Source organism: Pterocles gutturalis, unplaced genomic scaffold (assembly GCF_000699245.1).
Source record: "Pterocles gutturalis isolate BGI_N339 unplaced genomic scaffold, ASM69924v1 scaffold3675, whole genome shotgun sequence".
NCBI classification, from domain to species: Eukaryota; Metazoa; Chordata; class Aves; order Pterocliformes; family Pteroclidae; genus Pterocles; species Pterocles gutturalis.
The window spans coordinates 95,188-114,291 of record NW_010143162.1 but is presented as its reverse complement, the minus strand read 5'-3'; the positions used below and the strand labels follow the sequence as shown (position 1 = coordinate 114,291).

The following is a 19,104-nucleotide window of genomic DNA, read 5'->3' as shown; positions in this document are numbered from 1 at the left end:
CCTGCTGTGTGCTATCATTCCTAAATACTAACTTCTTCCTCTCTCCAAAGACTGAGTTTCTACTTTTAACCACAGATTTTACTGTCAAAGATGTTTTGTTTCAAGACAGTCCTATAAGAAACACCGTCTTTCCATTTCGTAAGCCTGTTCATTTAGAAACTCCTGGAAGAAATGGTATTATATTATATCCATTCTTAATATTTCCCCTCCAGTCCTGACATGGTGACACGATGCCTTGCATGATCATCTTACAGTGCTGAACGAGAAGGCATAAATATTGTATTGGAGAGAAAAACTCTCGCAGGCTTTTACTTGCTTTCCTTATTCTTCACTGACTGCATCTGTCACTATTATTCCTTGTCCACATATGGATGACACAGTGAGCTAACAGAGGTGACTTCTTAAAGGAGAATGCAGAGGAAAATAAGAATCACTAGTGTCACTATTATAGTTTGGCATTTTCATTTGGAGTCCTTTTATTTATACGGAAGGGTTAAGAAAGTCATAGGGTAGGTAGGGATGGGTGCTGAAGCTAATTATCCCCTTCAAATTTTTGCTGAGTTCAGGCTAAAAGGAGAAGAAAAGGGAAAAATAACAATTTGACATCTGCAAAAACAATAAAGTCCCTTTCCTGGGATGACCAGTTAGGTGGATCTTTGATGTTCCAAGACCCTGATATTTTCTGCGACAGGTTGCCGAAGCATACTGTGCTATAATATCAAAAACATTGCCAGGAGGAACAACAGAGTTGCCAAAAGCCAGCTGGGTATTCTTGGTGTCTGTGCCGCATTCTCACCACGGGATGGCTCGGCTGACTCATGTACGGTATCATCTGTTCAAACAGAAAGCATACATTCCAATGAGATTTTGCATCCTTAATAAACTCTCACTGAGCTGACAACCGTAAGTAGATTTCAGTGCCTTTTTGAAATAGGGCAATAAACCTTGTGCTGTCATTGACTTTCACAAGCATGTAATATCTCATTATGTAACCAACTTGGGGCCAAGTCCTGCATTTCTTACTGGCAAAACTCCCACTGAAGACTAGAGGAGCAAAAAGTAAGTCTGATTTCAGTGGATTACAGAATGAAAGATTCCTTTTCCAATAAAACACTGTAGCTCTAGCTTTGGATGGCTCATTAGATAGCAATGTCAATAATGAGGCAGCTAAATAAAAACACCTGATTTTCAAAAGGGCTTGAAGAAGAGTTGCATGTGCTCAGATTTAATTTTGCAGTTAATTCCTGTACTGAGTTACAGATTTTGGTTCCTGAATTTGAAATTACAGCCTGCAAGCCCAAGCATGTATTCTAGTTCCACACATAAAATCTCCACATTTGGGAATATGCATGGGATGTAAGACCAGTCTTCCTTGCTCAAAATGGAACTTTAAAGGTTAACACATGAGAATCTCTGATTTTATAGAATACATACTCAATCTGGAAAACCCCATAGGTAACAGACTACCTTTATGGCACACAAAATACAGATTTACATATATGCTGCTGAAACTAATGAAAAAAAAGAACCATCTGAGTTGGGAAAACATGCTTATACATTACTGGCAAAAAAAGAAGACAGTAGATAATACTAGATTTATAATATCAGATAAAGCTCTGTTTAGTTTTTGTAAACTAAAGACAGGCCTTAAAACCACATAAAAAAGGTAGTAACCATTAAAAAAGGTAGATAAAGCTAAATTCAACTTCAGTGTTGTTATAGGTGTGGTATTTTTCTTTGCAATGCCCTCCATATATCCACAGCTATCTAATTTGGCTATTTTAAAAGTAATCGGTCTGAGGCTTGGATAAAAAATCATCTCTGTGTTCAAATTTTCTTAGTACTAAATGAATGAAATTAGTTAAACCGTTTTAGGAAGTGTGAAGTGGCCTCAAAATGTATTCATGACTTACTCTAGAGTGCCTAAGTTTCCAGGAAAATTAATAGTATCTCACTGCTTCATGTAATAAGCTCCCACATTTTATGAGAGGTGTTGACATACCTATGACATATCTGTCTCATAGCTCCCATCTCAGCAAATTGCAGGATTACACTATGCAATTCCAACTAAAGGCACAAAGGGAAGTAGGAGTCACTGTGATCACTCTGCTGCTTTGGCATGGAGCCTTTTATTTAGCTTTAGACAGAAGCAAGCTCCCTCCCTTTCAGACCCTTGACACCTAGCGAAAAAGCAGGTAGAGCACTTGGCATAATTTAGTTAAGAGGCTCTTCAGTTCCACTGTGGTTACACGGCAAGAAGCACAGTGTTTTTTTCCAGCACTAGTTGACGTTACCATCGCCTTAGGCTTATCGACAGGTTCTCAGTGCTGCTCAAGATAAAAGTATGAGAAGCAAGTACTGGTCAGCTGTAAATACATTCACATTTATAAGAAAGGTGGGAAAGACTGGCTGGAATGACTTTGGCTACAGCTCCTCACCATGAACAGCAGGGAGACCCTCACAGGCACTTTGGCCCTGAACAAGGCCCTAATATTTTTCCTCCAGATTTATTACAAAGGAATCTAAAAATTTCAGTGAATGCAGGCTACTGAAAACCATCAGTTCCAGTGGTTCAGTACCAAAAGGTGTTTCACATTTCACTTCTGAGTTACACTCTTGTACGTTGGTGATGATGCAATGAGAATACGGTACTTCACAAGAGCAGCTTCCCAACTAAATCATACTCTAAGAAGTTACAGGGAAAAAATATCCCTGTTCTAGCTGTCAGCTCTACCACCTTCCACATATTTAGAGTCAGCTCTTCCCAATTTGGAAACATTTACTCACTGCTGATGAACTAAAACTACAGGGGAGAATGATGTGCATTACCTTCGAACTCTTGCATTATCAACAGAATTGCAAATAAGTCTGAATTTGCAACATTGAATGTCAACAGTTTTGTCCTAATTACATTCATGAGTCAGCACTAAAACACAATAGGGCAGAAGTAGTGTAGCGCAGTAATAAATTCTCATTCTCTTTGACTATCAGATACTGTTATGACTGGAATAGTGGCTACTGCTAAAAAATCTCAATGAAAAAATCCTGAACTAGAAAGATTATTTCTCTTAAATAAAACACGGTGATCTTCTACGATGCCATTTTTATAAAGCCATTATTCACAGGAGAACTAATTTTCACGTAACATTAACGGGTTCCTTTCAAGAAACCATCTGGGTTTTCTGTCAATGCAGTCCCAAGGTCTCTGCACTCCTATATTAGAGTATACCGTTCATTGGTAGTTCTCAAAATCACTTTACAAATATGTTTTTCCTTGGAGGTGCAGAGTTATAACAATATTTAATGGTTAGGGAAAAGGTTTTGTTTTATTTTAAACAGTGCAGGCAAGTAATGAAGAGGACAAAATTCCTGAGTAACATAAAGACTGAGAATACCAGCACTAATTAGAAAAAAGTATTTTGACAGCCATGAATTTTCCAGATCACATAGCTTTACATAACATGCTCCATGTATATTTTTTCCAGATATGCATAGCTGCATTTTTTGTTTAGGGACTTCTTAGTCTTATTACTAAGGAGAAAAAGAAGGGGAGCACAGGAATAGGGCCAATTACTTTCATCACTTCTGAAACAAGTGTGATCTCTATAGAGCAGTTTCCTACAAATTCCTGAACAAAAGCAGTGAAATTACAAGGGTTCAAAAATCAAACAAATTGTGATTTTTAAAAGAAAGGTGACAGTAAGTAATCCACTGAACATGACCCTCCTGCCTCCCAGTTATTTTGTCTACTGTGGAAGAAGACATCGGCAGGCTAGAGGAGAGCACAGAAGCAGAAGATGCACGTTAGAGGCAGTAAATTAGTACTCGACACAGATCATATACAGTAAGATCCACCAAGGCAGCAGCAAGTCTAACAGCCTAATAACAGTAAAGTGTGACAGCAGCTGGCAGGTCTAGGAACAACTCATTATCTAATGGTGACTGGTCCAAATAATAATGCAAATATACATTGATGTTGGGAGTGGGAACTTTCTGGCATGAAACCTTCTCATTAAAACTATTCTTTCCTCCTGGTAACACAAATAATATTTCATATCAGACCGCAGGATGCTCTTTGCGTGATTTTGGTTCCCTGGGTTTGCCTGCTGCTTTCTAACAATATGCTTCTGTGATGGTCCTAGTCAGGCATAGCCATTGAATGGGAAGTGAGCTGCACTGCTGAAAAAAATGCTCAGGGCATTTACTAAAACCAGGCATTTACTACTCAGATGATCTCTTTTGCAAATCAGTAACAGGAGAAGTACACACTACTTAGCCCATGTCCACCAAATCACGCAATGCAAAAAAGTCCATTGAGTTTCTAGATTCACAGGTTACCTAGACACAGGGTAAAATCATCCTAATGGCTTCTGTAAAAGAAGACTGTTAATACATGTACAAATGTACCTATTGTAAATTCAATCTCCTTGCATTTAGGCTTGCTTAGAGAACATCTTTGACTCTCAAAACCAAACTTTTTAGATTTCTGAAAATACTTTTAAAGAAAATTAGTAAAATCTATTGTGCATCCATAGGCAAATAACTCAAACTGGATAACTTGTGAAAGACTTATTTATACTTCTGCATAAATAATGCCTTCTAGTTAAAGGAACTGTAAATAACAAAGAGCAAAAAAATAGTATGCTGCTTTATACCAAAGGGGAAGTCTCTTTCAAATAGCACAAGAGAAAAAAAAATCTTGGTAATCTGCTCTTCAGGGTATACACTAAATTGTATGTGTGTAATTTTTTTCTGGTATAATTTGTTTATTTAACTGTGTATTTTAATGACTGAGGCTTGAATAAAAAAATGTGTGAGCAGTGTGTAGGTACATACAAAATAAACAGCTACTACTACTATTGCGAATACTTTTCCTACATACCCACCTAATTTTGATGTCACGAGCCATTCCATTGAAGTTGGTGGGATTACTCACACACCTAGAATTAAACATGCTTCTATCTCTCATAACCCTGAGCCATACAAACAATACACATGCACTTTACACACAGAGATACATCAGCTCGGTTGATGGTGGAGGTTAATCCTACTTTGCCCTGGGCAGCTGAGGGGCTTTATCACAACAAACATTATTCTTATTCCTAAACCAGTGTTTTCAAAAAAAAAAAAAAAAAAGACTGAAAAGCCCCCCAAAACTTAGGTTTCCTCCAATAAAAACAGCATAGGAATTTATATATATATCAGAGCATGTGTGTGAGTGTGCATATGTAAAATGGATACTTTGCCTAACCAAATGAACATACAAATTTACATAATTTAAAAAGACTAATTTCTTAAACACTAACTCTGAAAGTTGCACACCTGTGTCAGGCACCAGTACTAAACAAGCTGTTGTTCTGTTTTTATGAAAGTCTTTTGAAACCACACAGTAAATGAAATGTGCTCACTGAATTTACTTCTAAAACTTTGTGACGAGTTAGTAAATAGAGTGCTTCGTCAATATGCTGGGTGCTTGGCCTTGATGGGCCAGTGACTTCAGGATACTGCTGAAAATTTTACACTGGCACGCACCATATTTTATTAAACCACACCACCCAAACAACAAATCAACATTTTTCGTCCCCTGCATTAACCAAGGATGCAGAAAACATGCCATACAAAATATTAGCACTGCTAGAAATGTGCAAAAGCAGAGCAGTTGTACCATGCGAAGCATGCAGAGAGAAGAGGAGAAAAAGTACTGAAGCACCAGAAGGACACATGCATTTGTTAAAAGAAATTCTCTAAGCATACTAACCTGCTGGTTCTAATGAATTTTCTACTTTGTCGTTAACATCGAAAACACGATCATGAACACCTATAGTTTTCATACAGCTGTCTATAACAAAAATAGAGATAACAGCCAAATATGTTAGTGAGACACCCTTAAACTCCCCACTTTCCTTTTTTTCTCACTCTTTTTTCTCTCTATTTACTATAAATAATTAAGCATTTTAATATTTTAAAGTCTGTGGCATTTGTCCAAATGCCAGTATAGTCTTCAATTTGTACAACAGTGTAAGAAACAAGTTAGCAACTGCCACGTAATTAAAACAAAGCTTTATGAAAAACGATAAGAAAATATGATGAAAATCATAACACAAATGTTGCTGTACAGAACAGATACACAAGAACTAACAGTAGAAAAAAGTTTTACTGCTGTTTACGAGTAAAGTGTGCGTAAACACACAGTAAAGCATGCGCTACAAAGCCACCCCTGAAAACTTAATCTGAAGAACTTACTTGCTGGTCGCACAAAGACTTTAAGCTTTAGACAGGATCTCCTTCCATTATCTGGTATCACAGAAGCTGTAAATGAGGAAGAAGGAAAGACAAGTGGAAAAGTAAGAGAGTGAAAATGCAAATAACCTTTTGTGCTAAAATAAAATACCCTTTATCTTCCCTTCATCTGAAGGGCTGGACATATTTCAGCCTCTTCATGCAAGGACTTCAAGTGCACAAAGTAGCTTCATTACGCAAAAGCAGGGAAGGAACTGCAGACTTTAATATTATCCCTTTTTTGATTATTTTCCACGGATGAAGTGAAGCACATGGTATTTTCAATGTTTCATTATCTCCTTTCACCTTTCCACACCTTTTTCTCAAGATGTTGTTTAATATGATTTTTGCTGTAGTGTAGGTGTCTACTCTGAAAAATTACACTTCAGAATAATTAAGATCACTTAGAGAAAAGCTAATCTCTTCAAACACTAGGCCATAGGCTTCAGCAATCCAAAAAGGGATGAAAAAACAAAACAACACTGAAGGTGACAATGCTAAAAACAGAACTATGCACCCACTCCCAACAAAAGCAGACATACACAGCATTGGATTCTACAGCAAAATCAGCCTCCACATGCTCCAATACATCTGCTTTTGTTGGGAAAATACTTATCTTGCTTCATTCAAAACATGATTTCACATGTTATATAACTAACAAACCAAAACCAGCTTATTCCTTCTTTCTGCCTTCCCTCACCATTTCTCATTCAAAGTATTTAATTTTAAGAGTACTTACTGTATTAGGAGAAAAAGAATAAGTGAAAACAACATGTCTAGCACTAATGCAAAAGATCATACACACAGGAATAGTGTCAGCACCTACTCATTTCCCTGGAACACATGCTGCTGTGAAAACTTCTTTTCTCAAACTGTGCTTGCCTCAAAATACATAATCACATGAAAACATACCTGCTTCTCACCACAGACTGGACTCCCTAGTGTTCTGCCAATCTGAACACGTTGGTAACTTTCATCAATGTCTGCAATTCTGAAATTGTACATTAGCCTGCAGTTCAACATGCACACTGGCAACCAAGCAACTTGACTTGGGCATGCAGATTTCACTTTGCAACAGATCATTTGCATACACATTTTTTTTGCCCTTGCAAAAATCCTCAAAAGCTATACCTGAAAAATATTGCCTGAAGAACTGCAAAGTACTTTTTATTTCATTGCCTAGTGTCCTCCACCATTCAAAAAGTTATGTACTAGGGCAGAAGAAGTTGCCTTTTGCAGAAAATGGCAACTATTGGAAGCTGTCTTGATTTACAAAAGATTATTAGGCTGGCAAGGTCTTAGTTTGTTCTGTTTATCACTGTTTCACCCCGTTGTATTAGTTCTGTTCCTGTTTGTGACAAATAACTAAAACAATTTATGAACAGACATATGAATGCACAATCTCTGTCTTCATGCTAAGCTCACACTTGAAGGGCTCCTCAGCTAACTTGAAATGAACTCCCTTAGTCTTTGATGATGTGTTTCCAAGACAGCCATCAGCTTTTTCCTAGATGAACTTAACAAGAACAACTAGCAAATTCAGTGCACACACAAAAAAAAGGCGCAAAGTAAGAGTCCAATACAGCTAATACTGTGGTTCTGCACCTGTTGGGAAGTGCTTGAAAAATTGTTTCCCTCTTTCAGTCAAAAGACAAGAGTATGTAGAAATGATGCTCCTCCCTTCAAACTGATAAGCAGTTAAGAAATGTTAACAGCTGGTTTTGCTGTAGGCTCTTACTAAATCAAAGTCAGAAACACTCCCTCTGCTGACATTTACAGTAACTGGTGTGTTACTTAGGGCACACTATTTGCACTCAGTGGTTATAGTCAGGAAATTGTGTCCTTTCTGTGGCCCTCACTGAATACATGCAACTGGCTAAATGCTTTGCTCAGACTAAACAGGCAGTTGTAGATTTCTCAAAAAGATAAGAATCCCATAGTCACTACCACATTACTAGCATAAAGGTGGAAATAACGTTTCCACCATTAGCCAAAATAGAAACCATACAGTAATTTTATCACTAACTGATTTTTGCTGCTTACAAATTATTTCCGAAGTGCATCATGACGCACATTTATTTAGAGGCAAATTTTAGCTTTGATGCTTAAACACTGTTGCTTATGCCCATAAAATAAGCATGTTTGGGCTCACTGCTGTTCATTAGAATACTCTATTAGTCAATGACTAACCACTGACTAGCTAGGAACTAAAAATATTCTATGTGCAATGCCTCGTACATATGAAGTTTATATGTGTACATAATATTTGCACACAATTCAGAACAAACAACAACTAGTGATTGGCCATGTTCTTTGGAAGAAAAATATTAAAATCCATTCCCCGCTTAAATATTTTTCTACCAGTTCTCACATGAGTTTGCATACTATAGACTATATCATGAACCGCAGTCCTATTGCAACCATAGCAGTTTCATGTAACTCATCATCCCATAAACAGGCACAGTTTTAGCGATAAGTATGAAAAAGTGCTTTTTTCTTTTCCAGGAAAATTATGTACTGTCAATGTTTGCTGTAAACACAGAAAGATTCTTTTTTAATCATTGTTTTACTCCTTCAGAAGGAATTATAATGAATTAAAAAAAATATCAAGTGACTTATTGTTCTGCTCTCGTATCTGCCTCAACAACCAAGAACAACGTGATAAAGGGATACACTGTAACTTCTTTGGCCTTCTTGAGAAATTAGAAACTGTTTGCCAAGCTAGATGACGCAATAGACTTTTTTTTTCTTTCTTCTCTTCTTCTTCTCCCTCCTTTTCCCTTCTCCTTTTCATCTTAAAATATAAAACACAGACCTGTTGCAGTATTTGCCTTAAGACCAGATGTATAACCCACAGGGAAGAGTCAAGTTGGCTCATATCATCTGTCCTCTCCTCTCACACATTGCAATACCTTTCCCAGTATTGTTTTGTTCTCTTCTCTGTCTTCTTTATTCTGCAATATTTTCACCAGTATCCTAAGAAAACCCTGCCTGAAGAATTAAGATGTCCAGGTTATGATGGCAACAGCTGGATATTTTTTCCCCTCTTTCAGCAACAAGCTTGAGATATTTTTCCTCTGAATGTTACTTGCTCTCCTCTACAGAAATCCAAGAGTCCTCATTAAATCTGGGTTTTTTTTGTAAGCTAACGCGTCGAAGCTTGAACTCAAGTTGAAGTCCTATTCTTCTACATAAAGGAGCTTTAATGGCAAACTCTTGCTGAAGAGGACAAAACTACAAATCAGGGTGACTTATTAAACTGCATTTTGACTAACAGCTACAAAGAAACAGCAAATGACCACAGCAACACTGTAGAAAGGATAAAACAGTACATATTAAAGTTTAGTAAGAATAAAACCAAATATGTTTTTTCTGGAGAAGTAATGCTGCAGCTAGGACCTAACAAAACTGAGGTTTATGAGAAAAAATCTGGGATCAGTTTAAACCAAAGATCTCCTATCGAACTGACTGCAACTGGAAAAATTCAAGTCTTGACTTCAAGACCTAAAGGTAGGAAAGAGCAAACTGTTAGCAGAAGAAAGTTTAGTGTTTTTAAGGTGATTTACTTTCCAGGAAAGGTGGTTTTCCAATGCACCAGACTCTGGCAAACTCCCTGAGACTCTCTTGTATGCTTGCAAGAGAGCAACATTGCTGAACTCTGGAAAGGAGAAAGAGAACTGCTCTTTGTCAGCTGGGATCTGTTAAAGTTGCTTCCCAGGTAAATCATGACTGTTGTTGCTACATTCCACTGAAACTAGTTATAGTATAAGAAAAGATGTCCTTTCTAGGTGGTACAAAGAGAAATTTCATTCTCCTTTCTGCTCAAAACCAGGTTAGCCCCTAAGGCTTTGGTATAAGGCTCTATTTGCTCATTTTAAAGGTTACATTAGCTATAAATAGAGGCCAGTTCTGAGAGCAGGAAGCCTCTGATGCTAATGGAACCTGTCCCAAGCAACACTTTCCATTCCAAAAGCCAAAATTCCCAAGGAAATAAAAAGGCAATTGAAACCTTGCTGTACAACAAAAAGAAACCTTTGAAATAAAGATCACTTATAAGGAGCAAAGAGGTTATATCCTCCTTTTTTTATGAATGATACTAGCATAGAAAAGGTCTAACTGGTTTAGTTTGTGTCAGGAAAAATCACAATGAAAACCAGAAGAGGAACTTTGTAGTGTTCCTAGCTCCTGTAATCCATTACAATTCCTATGATACTTCTCTCTTCCCCTTCCCTATCTCACCTTTGCCAGCTATTTCATTAGAATCTCCTGGGTCTCTCTTTTTAAAGAACATGTTTTAGACTTCATGGTCACACAAAGACTTGGGGTTAGAAGGAAGTGTGATTTCCCTATGAAATCACAACATATATGAAAACAACACAGTGATTGCAAAAATAACTGGTTTGGTCTTTTTCTTTTTTTTTTTTAAATAGGGAAAATCCATGATTCAGAAGACATTCCAGTCATTGTCTCTGTATTCTGGAGATGAAAATTCCATCTCCATTATTTGAACTAGAAAAAAAAAGCCCATGCAATGAACTATTTCACATAGGACTACATCCAAGCTGGATTCAAAAATAGTCCATAAAGACAAATTAGATGCGAAAATTTTTCTTCTCTGAACCACTTCTGGCTACCATTTTTCTACCTTGTAAGGAAAGGAAAGACAGTGAAGAAAATTATTCTCTCCTCATCTAGAGCCAAACCATAAATATTTCAGCATTTGCTAGCTATATTTAAATATGGAAAAAAAAAATACAGCTCCCTTCATCCGACTCGTAAGCAGTCCTCTGCTAGAAAACACATGGTACATTATTAATATATTAGATATAAATAACAGGTCAGGTCATTCATCAGGCTGATCAGGCTTAGCAGACTTATTAAATGACTGTAGGGAGCCACAGATAGAGAACAAAAAGTAACAGAAAACAGTGTGCATTTTTTTTCCCCAACAGTTTAGCAGTTGAATTTAGTTTGTTAAATAACAAAAACTCCTTAAGGAAATCATCAACATATTGCCCAATCAACCTACAAAGTAAGCTAATTAAAAAGCAAATGTACAAAAAAGTATTAAAATTTCAAAAGCAACGTGTTTCTCAGGATCTGCTAGTCATGTGACAAAAGCTGTAATTATTTTATTTCCTGGGACAGGCAGTAGTTTGGCTGGCAACAATGTGAAGCTCAGTTTCTAACTTAAAAACAAGTTATTAGGATGCCACATATAAAAAGTGTCTCAACCATCCTATTTACTGATATTCACATGTAATCATTGGTTTCCTCTTCTTGTCTCCTTGCTTATTCTTAGCTTTCTAATTATAGCATTGCACCTCCTCCTAATGCAAGTCCTGGTATTAAAAAAAAAAAAAAAAGTAATAAATGCAATTCAAATCCTCGTTTAGCACTATAAATATATTTAATATTCAAAGCACAATCCACTATGGGCCCTATTAGCAAAGCTGGAACTATCCAGTGTACAAATTCATCTCCATTTATTTAAGTAAGTCCAATGGTACCTTTGTTTTACAACAGAGGGACACTGGTAAAAGAGCATCCTTTCCTTGCACAGAAACCCAACACCACACACTGTGTCTCCTCATGGTCCTGATATAACATGCTGCAGACACCCTGCAGATGGCAATTCTTTTACTACATTGTATTTCAAGTTTTTATTACCAGTTCACTTGGAGTATTCTCTGAAGTATTATAAACCATTGATCAAGGAACACTGTGGACACAAGTCTGTTCTCAGTGTATTTCTGAAAACTGCAATGAATGTTTTCTTCTGCTCTCTGCTAAGATGTCCTGCAAACAGTTTCCTTATAGAGAAGATCTGAGAAATCTTACCAAGATATCACCCCAGTTCATTGTAGATATATTACTACCAGCACCCTCTATGTGTTACATAAATTTTGTCACTGGTAAGTGCTTCTTAATCACAAGCACTGAATGTAAGTGTTGGTTCAGACTGGGAAGCCAATAGAGAATTAATTTTTGGCTTCTCCCCAGAACACTAAAGAGAGATGCCCCATGCATATAGCTGGAGTAAACACGTAACACTTACTGCCCAGTCAAAAGGGTTGCACTTGTAACTTCTGTGATCACCTGGAGAAACACCACAAAGACAGAACCTGCAGCAATCCCATACAAAGGATGTTGCACACTGTAAATCAGAAACTCATGTTTATGCAGTCCTTCCACTCTCTTAGTCCTTTAAGTTACAGAGAAGCTCTTCAGGAGAAAATATTTATAGCTGTGATTTGCCTCTAGCCCTTTCAGGCACAATACCACTCCCATTAGCCAAATCCAATATCCAGGTAACCTTATACAACCTGCAAATCATAATTCCACCAACCTGAAGTATTTTAGCATCCAATATCCTGTGTCAGCTACACAGCTTTAAAAAGTTTTATTTTTAAGAACAGTCATCTGCTTCTTTCTTTGTAAAGAAATGACTATGTGTGAGAGCATTAAAAACGCAGTTTTCCATTATGTTTGCCACAGGCAATATTTCTCAATTTGTGCAAGTCAAAAGAAAAAATAACCTATTAGTTGTTAGAAGAGCTGAGCCTTTCCCCTGTAGGTTTTCATGTGCTTTACCATACAACACAAATGTATGCAAATTAGCAAGGTAAATGCAGAATTAGTTATTAATATTCTTCTCACAGTTTAGATTGAAAAAAATTACAAATTTCCATAAACTTCCGATTTGTACAACTGGAAAAGTCAGACTGAATTTAGTGAATTGATAAAACACTCCTTTGTGCGCATACATGAAGTAAAACCCATACCTAAGGACAACTAAGGGGTCTTTAAAACTATTAATTGAAAAAAGAAGCTACCTGAAAGGACTTACCAATCATTTTCTCCTTCTAAATGTTAAAACAAAAAATTTAAACCAGCTAAATACTGGTCCTATGGAAATCCCAGCTTTCACCAATGCTTCAGTTTAATCTTAAAGAGAGTCTTTGCATGTCTGGTCTTTCACTCCAACATATCGGCAAAAGTTTTGTTCCGGTAGCATAAACACAACTCCATTCTGAGAAAATTAAAATATTGAATGTCCATGACCTACTCATTCTTCAGACCTAATAATCAAGCACACTTCTCAAACCCCCTAAAAATAGCCTAGTAAATGGAAATTACTTGCCAGACAAATGCTATTTTAGTGAGAGTTCTTGGAAGAAAGCAATACGTAGTTATTGTTTCTGCATTAGCACTTCATGCTGAATTAACTGTCCCAAGGCAACTGCTTGGCCAGGAAGAATATAATTTTTCTTGCAGCTTCTAGTCCATTGCAGTTTATATATCTGGTTGAAGGCTGCATGGATTAGACATTTCATATCAAAGTCATAAAAAAGAAAAACAAATCCTGTATAGTAAGAGATACAAACCATGGACTTCCAATTTAATTAAGCCGTTTGTTCAGTATTTCCTCTGTTAGGGGACTGAGCAAGGTCTGGCTCTGTATCTCTCTCTTAGGAAGGTCCCTTATCTGCTCTGGAGGGTGATTTAATGACAAGACTTCTCTGTTATTGGCCTGGCTGGTGTACTGGAGTCAGACTTTCTCAGAGCAGATGGCCAAAGCATCCCAAAGCCCAGTCCTTCACACTGTTGGGCACCTCCAGAGGTGAGCAGCAGCTGAGGGCTCATATAAGGCAGACAGCATCACTTTGGATTCAGTCCACAGGTTTATTATAGTCATACTGTTATTATCCATCGTCCCACGTTGGCAAGTCCAGTCAAGTACAGGAAAACACAAAATCACCTCAGTGCAGGGCAGCCTGTATCCTTCACACTTGCAGGAGAATAAGAAAGCTGGTATTTCAGATGCAGAAAAACCCAACCCAGTCTCAGCTGTTCCTCTGAACCAAGCCCTGAACACATAGAAGAACCAAGCTCAGCTGTTCTCTGTAAGGACTTTTTTTTTTTTTCATAAAAGCAAGAAGTTATCTTTTGTTTATGAACCAAGGCAAAGCTGTCTGTCTAACTGTTGTCTTAGCCTCCCAGAAAATCTGTCTTGCCTCTGTGGTATTTATTCTCATTAAAAAACAAACAAAGCTCAGCTGGAAATAAATGAAAGGCATATCCTACTTTGAATGGACTTTTAGTTGCATGTAAGCTCCTGTGAAATATAAGGAAGCATAGATGAAAAAAAGATATAGTTGTTCACACATGAAATATTTGCAGGCCTTTCTCATAAGGGGGTTTCTCTTTCATAAATGCAAACCATATTACATACCATAAAAATAAAGGCTAACATTTCTGCACTAGCATAATATAAATGACTGATGTCATACTTTTCTATTGCAACAAACTAACACTTATTAACTAGAATTAAATAAAAACCTCAGATCTCATTACTGTTTTCAGTGGCATTAACAAAAGCAATACAGTTATTGTACAACATTAAGACTGTATTAGAGTAAATTGCTAATAAAACAAGTTAATACTACCAAATAGAACACTTAGAGAAAAATATATCTTCCTCATACTCTTCATAAGCACTTCTGTGCTTTGATTTTCCCTTGGTATCACTACAAATAAAATGTTTTTCTTAAGCAGGCTATCTATTTTGCTAATTTCCATCTCTAAGAACTAGACAAAAGTAAATCCTTTGAAGAGACATTATAGTCTTGTTAGTAATGACCTTCTCTTTTCGATCTTTAAAGCAACATGTTCACCCACATGGAATCTGTGGGTATTGTATCATGTTACTAAACCTCATACACTCTAATGGGCTTCATATTATCTGTGTTTAGCTTTACCACTGCTGACACTATAATTAAAGCAGAGAGAAGCATTCCATTCTACTCCATTTTCATGGGCTTGCCACTACCTTGAAAATATTTAGAAGCATTTCTAGCTTCCCATGCTATGCTTGCAAATTCTGTCAGTTTATAAAAATACAGAAGTAATTGTAACTGTTGTGTTGGGCTAGGAGCATGACACCTACACAGACATGAAAAGTTGCTTCTGCTGACTCACCTAAGCAAAGCAACAAAATATCTTGTTTATGTCTTGTGGAGGGGGGAAAAGATGTAAAGAAAGGAAGAGATCTTCAAGAAGCTGTCTTAGGATCAGGGGACATTTAGAAAAAAGCACAGACTGTGGGGTGTATTTTGTTGTTACTCAAAATGAAGGCAAACAGTAAGAATAATGCAAGTTTGAATTTGTTTGAGTTCACATCCATGCCCAAAAGTTTGCAAACACACTGCTTAGAGATAATACTGTTTCTCAAAATATTTCTGAAGACTTTTTCTCTTGGCGAAATTCTAATAGGACCGTGCCACAGCCTTCAAAAAACTGCGTTTATGTGCACAGTCAGTTCTTACACAGATAAATCCAAATTTTACCAGGATGGAACTCAGATATGAAATAGAAAAAGTAAAGTTTGTAAACACACGACAGTCCACTGTAACTCAAGCTCTGATTCTACTTCTCACACCACCCCACCAGCGAGCAGTTGGGAGGGGACATAACCAGGACAGCTGACCCCAAAAGACCAAAAGGATATTTTATACCATATTCTGTCACGCTCAGCATATAAAGCTGGGGAAACAAGAAGGAAGGCGGGAGACATTGGGAGTTATGGCATTTGTCCTCCCAAGTAACCACAATGCCTGGTGGAGCCCTGCTTTGCTGGAGATCGCTGAACACCTGTGTGTCAATGGGAAGCAGTGAATGAATTCCTTGTTTTGCTTTGGTTGTGTGTATGGCTTTTGCTTTACCTATTAAACTATCTTTATCTCAACCCATGAGTCCTCTCTCACTCCTACTCTTCCTATTCTCTCCCCCACCCCAGTCAGGGGGATGTAAGCAAGTGGCTGTGTAGGGCTCACTTGCTGGCTAGAGTTAAATCACGACAAGTCCTTAGAAAAATTTCCTTAACCCTTCAATTTGCCACCATTCCCATGAAAAGGTCTGGAACACATCAAGCCATAGTCTTCTCTTTAACCAAAATTTGTCCAGTGTATCAGGCGATAGCAATTTCATTTAAACTTCCAGATCCCTGCTTCTTTCTTTCACATGTCTAGCTTGTGTTCAGTACCAGAGGTTGCACTCACACTTTGAAATTTGTAGTTGAAAAAAGCCAATGTATGTCAGAATAGCCACAGCCTCATCAAGGAGAACTGCTGCCTTGTCAGGAATTTGACATGTGTCACCTACGCAAGAAAAGGACTGTAGACTGTCATAACTACGACTGTGGGAAAGTCCACAACACCCATGGGATAGCTAACCTTTCATTTCACTCTGACAAAAATTATTTCCTTCTGCACTTTTTTCCTTTTACATTAATGTATACCACAGGATGTTTAGCCCTATTTTCAGTGATCATTCCCAGATGAACTCAAAATTAGACATACATGTGTACACTTTTCCATAACTGGGATTCAAAAGCCCTGTTGGTTTGGAAACAATTTCTTAAAAACAATGAATACTGCATCAGACTGTTGAAACACACAGGTACTTATTGAGATTTTCTCTTCCTGAATGCTGTAACAATTGTTCTCTCAAAACGGAAGCATTTCTCCATCACTCCTCCAGAAAAGTCCCTGTCTCACAATTAACATCTTTCCAAGCAGACTGGGAAATTCTCATCTCTATTGTCCACCCACTGCTTTCTGAGCTAAGCAAGTACCTCCACACTTCAAGCTTGCTCCTCTATTCTGTACATGTTAACCCATTAAGGAACTTGTGTGACCAAGCTGTGAGCAGCTTCTAATGGTGCTTCCCATGTGTATCTAAGATCATACATATGGAAAACAACACAGGGCAACGCAAAACCACTTACTTGAAACCTCCTTGCTGATGCATATTTCACTTCAAAAGAGATGGACAGAAATTCTGCCAAATTAACTTCTCTCAACCACACAGTATCCATCACTGCTCAATTTAAGTGCCTCTAAACTAATGTGGTGTCTCTACGCCTCAGCGGGAGACCTCAAGCCTGGTCATACTAGAGCAACGTTGCCAGTGAAGTACACAATATCTATCCCCCATTCTGTAACCATAAAGATCTACTTAGATTTGTATCTCAGTTCCTGGCTAGCCTATATCAATTAACATTTGCCCTGGATATAGTTCTGGTAGCTGTGCAGAGCTGCATGACAGTGTGCATCAGATGTTTCTTTCCTCTCACGTTTAAAAGGAAATTCGATGTACTGAGTTTCTTCAAAGAAGCCCAGATACACTCTCATTTACCTTAGTTAGAAGAGTCACTTGAAATGCATGCTTTTTCTCCTTGGGTTACTGCAGCAAAACACCGAACACTCAAAAAAAACTCCCAACTGAACAAACAAAAAACCCCAGTCTGAGATCACATCTCTCACTTTGGGGTGGTGGGAAGCATCAGATCTGCAAATACATGTGTACGGTTTGATCTGGAGTCTTAAACAACAAGTGCAGCGGACACTTTCATACACATCTATGAATTATATGATACTGTATTGCTGCCTGGAAGGGCAAAAACTCCCTGAGTGTGCAGGGATGTTGCAGTACCAGCTGAGGCAGGCTATGCTGCTTGCCCGTCGTCCTCTCACAGCTGTCTCAGGCACCAACTGTTCTGGAGTGTGGAGCACACATGGGATTCAGCATGTCCCAGCAGGATTTCCAGCAAGGACAGGTCTGTCTCATGGCAGAGACTGCATAGCCAGAAACAATGACACAGAAGGATACTTCTCATTCTGTGTTCCTACTTAATTTTTAAATTCTCTGTAAAATTCCAGTTCACCTTTTAGGGTTCACTGAATAAACTGTTCTTTAGCCAAGTAAAAGTGCTTGCAGTACATTCCTGCATTTTTCTGTTGTGAAACAGCCTACAGAGACAACAATATATTTTTCTTGGATTAAGCTGGAATTTTTTTTAGTTGTTTTTTTTTTGAAAGGTGTGTAATCAAAGCTGGCACTAGAGCATCCTAATTATGAAACTCATCAAGGAACTTTCACACACATTTTGCAGACTTCAGATTTCCCATTGACAGAATCTTCTTGCTGGGAAAGATGAGATTATGAGAAAAGTTCAGGAGACAGAACCCAGACTAGCAGTACACAATTTTTCACTTCTGTCTTTAATACTAAGAAGAAATAAAGAAAAAATGACACTGTATTTGTAACATGTCATTCCACTTTCATTTGAGAAAACATCCTGAACTCCTCAGGAGGACTGACGGGGGAAGGGAGTTGGGTGATCAAGGCTTATGTTTCTGTTTTGTTTCATTCAGAAAAAAACATAATCTGGAAACCAAGCTGCAGAAAAATAGCAGGTCTTAAGTGGTCTGAAGTGCTGTCAGCGATAGCTGCTTTCTGCTGAGCTGAAGTGACCATTTTCAGATCATTTCAGTCTGTGGTGAAAAGATCATTACCATGCTACTCCCAGGAAGTCAGTCCTCCTGCAAGTGAGATCCTTTGTTATGAATATGGAACAGATGGAACCAAATCTATCTGCTCCATAGGAAAAAAAACACTTACAACCTACCTCTCTCTATTAAAAACTCTACTTAGCTCCTTTATAGCACTGGCTTTTTGTGCACTGCTGTGAGGTTTTGACTTTATAGAAAAAGGCACTTCATAAAAGCAATAGTTCTTACTCCTAAATGAAAAGCAGCCTAAGAACTGCAGAAGATGAATGCAGAGTTTAACCCACGTGACTCCTTGGAGATATGCAAATTCAATTACTAGTTTTCTTTAAGCTAGGAAAGGATTTTTTCTGAGGAGGAAAAACAGCCATTTGTTGTAAAGACTGCAGCAATGGCAGTGAAGTACATAGATGATAATATGCTACTCCCTCTAATAAAGGTTGAATCTAACTATTTTATTGCAAGAAGGAAC

General features: G+C 37.7%; 1 protein-coding gene across 1 annotated transcript in view; it reads right to left on the bottom strand.

Moving 5' to 3' along the window:
- Positions 1-579: 579 nt before the first annotated feature.
- Positions 580-19,104, bottom strand: part of LOC104469878 (ephrin-A5-like) — a 39,361-nt gene continuing 20,836 nt past the window's right edge. The window contains exons 3-5 of the mRNA XM_010084602.1: positions 6,244-6,309; positions 5,759-5,839; positions 580-832 (exon numbers count right to left, since the gene is read on the bottom strand). Of these exons, the coding sequence (XP_010082904.1) occupies positions 711-832; positions 5,759-5,839; positions 6,244-6,309 (269 nt within the window). The 3' untranslated portion in view covers positions 580-710. The remainder of the gene's footprint in view (positions 833-5,758; positions 5,840-6,243; positions 6,310-19,104) is intronic.